The sequence below is a fragment of the Macadamia integrifolia genome, chromosome 7 (assembly GCF_013358625.1).
Source record: "Macadamia integrifolia cultivar HAES 741 chromosome 7, SCU_Mint_v3, whole genome shotgun sequence".
In the NCBI taxonomy this organism is placed as follows: Eukaryota; Viridiplantae; Streptophyta; class Magnoliopsida; order Proteales; family Proteaceae; genus Macadamia; species Macadamia integrifolia.
Genome location: NC_056563.1, coordinates 8931278 through 8935667, shown reverse-complemented (window position 1 = coordinate 8935667; position 4390 = coordinate 8931278). Strand labels below are relative to the sequence as shown.

The 4390-nt window shown below is 40.9% G+C and overlaps 1 protein-coding gene across 1 annotated transcript; it reads left to right on the top strand.

Moving 5' to 3' along the window:
- The first annotated feature begins 209 nt into the window (after nucleotides 1-209).
- On the top strand, nucleotides 210-2286 carry LOC122084718 (exopolygalacturonase-like). Its single transcript, XM_042653161.1, has 3 exons — nucleotides 210-413; nucleotides 633-941; nucleotides 1543-2286. Exons 1-3 carry the CDS (start codon nucleotides 276-278, stop codon nucleotides 2284-2286), a joined length of 1191 nt encoding a protein of 396 aa, XP_042509095.1. The 5' UTR covers nucleotides 210-275.
- The last annotated feature ends 2104 nt before the right edge of the window (nucleotides 2287-4390 follow it).

Below are 4390 nucleotides of genomic sequence, written 5' to 3'. Positions count from 1 at the left end.
TGTCCATAAGGAAGAAATTATCGATTCATACCATTATGAGAGCAAATAAATACTTTAATTAAACTTTTTCTAGTTTTAGCATTAGACTTACTTATGGTAGTGTAATAAATCCTCTAATAGATTTCTTCTTTAAAATCATTATAAAATGTAAATCATATAGGGCCTGCCTAAATTATACATAACTCCTCCCCCTTTCACTCCATCTGTCTGGCCATGTACTCTATAAATCAGTAATACCCTAAATGAAGAAGTAGAAGTAGAAGAAGAAGAAGAAGATGGGTTTGAGAGGAAACCTTTGGGTCATCTCTCTATTGTGTCTTTCAGCATTGACTGAAAAAGCTCTATCCAAGGGACATTACTTCAATGTGATTAACTATGGTGCAAAGGCTGATGGAAGAACAGATATGAGCCAGGTAAGAACTATGAATTAATAACATTTTTTTTTCATTATTTTTTCAGTGATAATAAGCTAGTATACGGAGTCCGAATCACATTCTCATACGGGAATGGTTCTCTGATTTGCGTATATCTTTTATGTTGACACATAGATTCCACTCATTCTCTCTCCCATAAATATAGAAGACTCATATGCCTAACACGAATAAGCTAACGTGTTGAATTGCTTGAATCAGGCTCTAACAAATGCTTGGAAAAATGCATGTGCTTCAAGGGTATCCTCTACAGTTCTGATCCCTAAAGGGTGGTATTTATTGGGTCCGGTTATTTTGGTTGGACCATGCCGAAGTAAAATTGAGTTTCGAAATAAAGGCAGAGTGATGGCTCCAATGAATCCCTCCGCCTTCAAGGGCCCTTCTTGGGTTAATTTCCGGTACATTAGCGGCTTGACCATCTCTGGAAAAGGAACATTTGATGGAAGAGGACAAGTAGCATGGGCTCAAAACGATTGTAATCGAAACCCCAATTGTCAACAATTACCTGTAGTAAGTTTTCCTATTACTTCCTCTATTATGCACTTCCGTTTTTTGTGATCTACGCTCCCTGCGTATCGAGTTCACATCCTCTGCGATGAGCAATGAGGTGTGATGAGCATCGAACAACTGAGAGTATCTGGGCACATGCTCCAAGAGACTCCTAACCACCCGATGCTCACTACACCGGTGTAGCGGCTACAGATGATCACGGCTATGTATCCCAACTTACCATCTAGTGAAAAATTACAGAAAATAAACTTCCCTAGTCACATGGTTCCTGCAAACTGACATAGGATGAAACACAAAAAAAAACCATCTCCTGTTGATACTCATGTGTGCCCCTCATTGGCCCTTGCGCTGATCCAAGGACCTAAATAAAAATAGTAATTGTAGTATTGCAATAACTGTGGCCCTGTGGACCCCCTTTGCTGGCTCCTCCTCAGTGGATCTCTATGTGGCCCTCATTAGTGCATCAGCTACCTAGCTGGCCTTCCAGTCCTCCTACCATTGCTTATTCTTAATTAACTAATTAATTTTTTTTTAAAATAATTTGAAGACTCTGGTGTTTTAATGTGGTATATATTTAATATTTTTTCTATTTTAACAACAGAACTTCAGATTGGACTTCGTCAACAACACATTGGTGAAGGACATAACTTCTCTAAACAGCAAAAATTTCCACATGAATCTTTTTCAATGCCACGGTATGAGGATGCAAAACCTTAAGATTTTTGCACCATGGAACAGCCCCAACACAGATGGAATCCACATTGGAGATTCTTCCTTCATCCTTATAATTCATTCAGTTTTCGGCACCGGTGATGACTGTATCTCTCTGGGTTCTGGTAGCCGAAACATCACCATCTCCAATGTGTTCTGTGGACCAGGACATGGTATTAGTATTGGTAGCTTAGGCAAGTACAAAGATGAAGCAGATGTTGCTGGTATCACAGTAAGGGATTGTACCTTAAGTGGAACAACAAATGGTGTGAGAATCAAGACATGGCCTAACTCTGCTCCAGGTCTTGCATCTGATCTCACTTTTGAGAACATTATAGTGAAAAATGTGTACAATCCAGTGGTAGTAGATCAAGAGTATTGCCCTAATAACAACTGTGACAAGCAAGGACCATCACTAGTGAAGTTGAAGAATGTTAAGTTCCATAACATAAGAGGGACAGCATCTTCAAATGTCGCAGTCAAAATTGTGGGTAGCAGTGCTAAGCCGTGCGAGGTTCAGATTGGAGATATCAATTTGTTATATCATGGAAAGGGAGGAGGTGCTACTTCTATATGTCATAATGCCAAGGCTGTTCATTGGGGCAAACAGACCCCTCTTATTTGTCCACGTTAAGTCACGGCAATTGTGGCTTTTTATCGTTTTTGTAATCTTTTCTGTATAACCGTGGCTCTTGAAGAAGCAATGAAACTGTCCCTGCCCATAATGGGTAAGGGACACCCCTTCTCTCTCTCTCTCTCTCTCATGAAAGAAAAGAGCATCAAAACTCAATCCAGTTATTGCAGAAAAACCCATTTAAAGCAACTGAAAAAAATCCAGCAAAAAAGAAAAGAAGATCTATGAGGATCCAAGAAAGAAAAGTTATATTAGAAAGAAAAAAGAAAAAAAAAAATAAGGTGATCATTCCCCCTATTAGACAGGCCTAAGGAAGGGAGAGCAGCCCCTAACAAAAAAACAAGCAAAATAGATTATACATCACAAGGAAAACTGGAAAGGAAGGAACATTTCTACACTCAGAAAGAAATACTAAGAAAGAGTTAAGTAGTCCAATCACGGGAGCAAAGATAGTACGGGGCACTTCTGACGTGACGACTCTTTCACAAAGAGCTTCTCAAAACCGGATGGTCAGGTTTGTGAAGACATCATGACCAAAGTCATCATCATCATTGGTCATCCAAGAGGATCAAGAATTTCAATTTATATTATTGAAAACAAGCAAGTAAATACTTGAGCAACTTATAGGTCATCCATGAATTTAATAGCAATTTGATTACTTTGAAGGTCATCTTCAGTTAGCTCTCTGTAGTCTGTACTGAGAATGGTTGATCAGGTGAGACAATGGAAGACTCAGTTCTTCTAAGTCTTGAACCGCCAGTTCATGCTGTTCGAATCAGCTACTGTGAAGCACAGAGGAGAGGAAAGTGATGACCCTACAATCTCATGAGGGCTCTAGAGCTTAATCATTTTCATTGTTGAGTTGCAAAGTATTCGGATCCTCTCCACACACACACACACACAGATATATGTAACATTAATTACATAGTTTAGAGTAAATATCACTTTCTTTTTCTTTCTTTTTTTGGGGGGGGGGGGGGGGGGTTGTGTGTGGTGGGGTGACATTTTATTCTCAAATCTTTGTTATGTCTCTGAATTCAGGTCACATTCCCTTACAACATTGTAGAGTTTAATGGGTCACAAGGTGATGCATATGAAGGATGATCCCAGTGCCATCTTTTTATATTTTTTTTTTATGAAAAGAACTTCATTACCAGAAGAAAACAGAACCAGTACAATTAGCAGACAAATGACAACTAATAACAAGGGGAGGGGAGTGCCTCAACAGTAATGGAGATTGGCTAACAAGAGCCTCAGAAGCTAAGTAGTCAGCAATGGCATTGGCCTCACGATTAAGTGTGCTGGAAAGAAATGGAATTGAAGCATCTGCCTAATTGGAGACAATCTGATATAAGATTTGAGATGCGCCACGGGCAGGAGGGAGCTGTTCCTCATAGAAGATTGATGGCGAGGAGATTATCACTCTCGATAATGAGATTGGAAAGATGCATTATGCATGCTATGAACATCGCTTGTATAATTGCCAGGACCTCAGCAGTGATGGCGCGATTACGCCCTATCCCCGCAGAAAAACAGCATATGAAGTGATTGTTATGATCACGGCAAATGCCACCAATCCCCACAGGACCTGGATTGCCTCTGCTAGAACCATCCACATTGAATTTCCATCAGCCTTGCAAAGGTGGGTACCAAGAGACCCTAATGGCCTTTAGCAAGGGTTGACAGAAAGACCACGATTGTTGAGCTAATCCGGTAGTGGGAGTCGGTTATGTGAAATCTTCCAAAGGAGATGATGGACCTTAGGGGCAGTGGCAAGTGGGCAGATGCCAGAGCTTTAGCCAAGTGGTGGGGAAGATAGAGTGAGGCACAATGTAGCCATTTTGCGCAATACTATATGCCGAGGCTACAGAGAATCGACCATTCGAAGAAGCAGCCCAGACTAATTTGTCCTGGGTGGGAAATGACAGAATAGGGATGGAGAGAATGTGAAAAACCACCGCCAGTGGCCACCAGTAGAGAAGATCAGTTCGCCAGGACTGGTTGGAATGATCAATAAAATTAGAAACCGTGGTAGGAGCCTCCGATGGAAGAGGGATCGAGGCAGCCGAGGGATAGATGTTTGGGATCCAGAAATCAGACCATG

What these genes read in the sequence shown, in the direction of transcription:
- LOC122084718 (XM_042653161.1), top strand. Translation starts at nt 276, where the DNA reads ATGGGTTTGAGAGGAAACCTTTGGGTCATCTCTCTATTGTGTCTTTCA. An exon ending in GAAGAACAGATATGAGCCAG is followed by an intron (nt 414 to 632) that starts GTAAGAACTATG and finishes TGCTTGAATCAG; the next exon opens with GCTCTAACAAATGCTTGGAA. An exon ending in ATTGTCAACAATTACCTGTA is followed by an intron (nt 942 to 1,542) that starts GTAAGTTTTCCT and finishes TTTTAACAACAG; the next exon opens with AACTTCAGATTGGACTTCGT.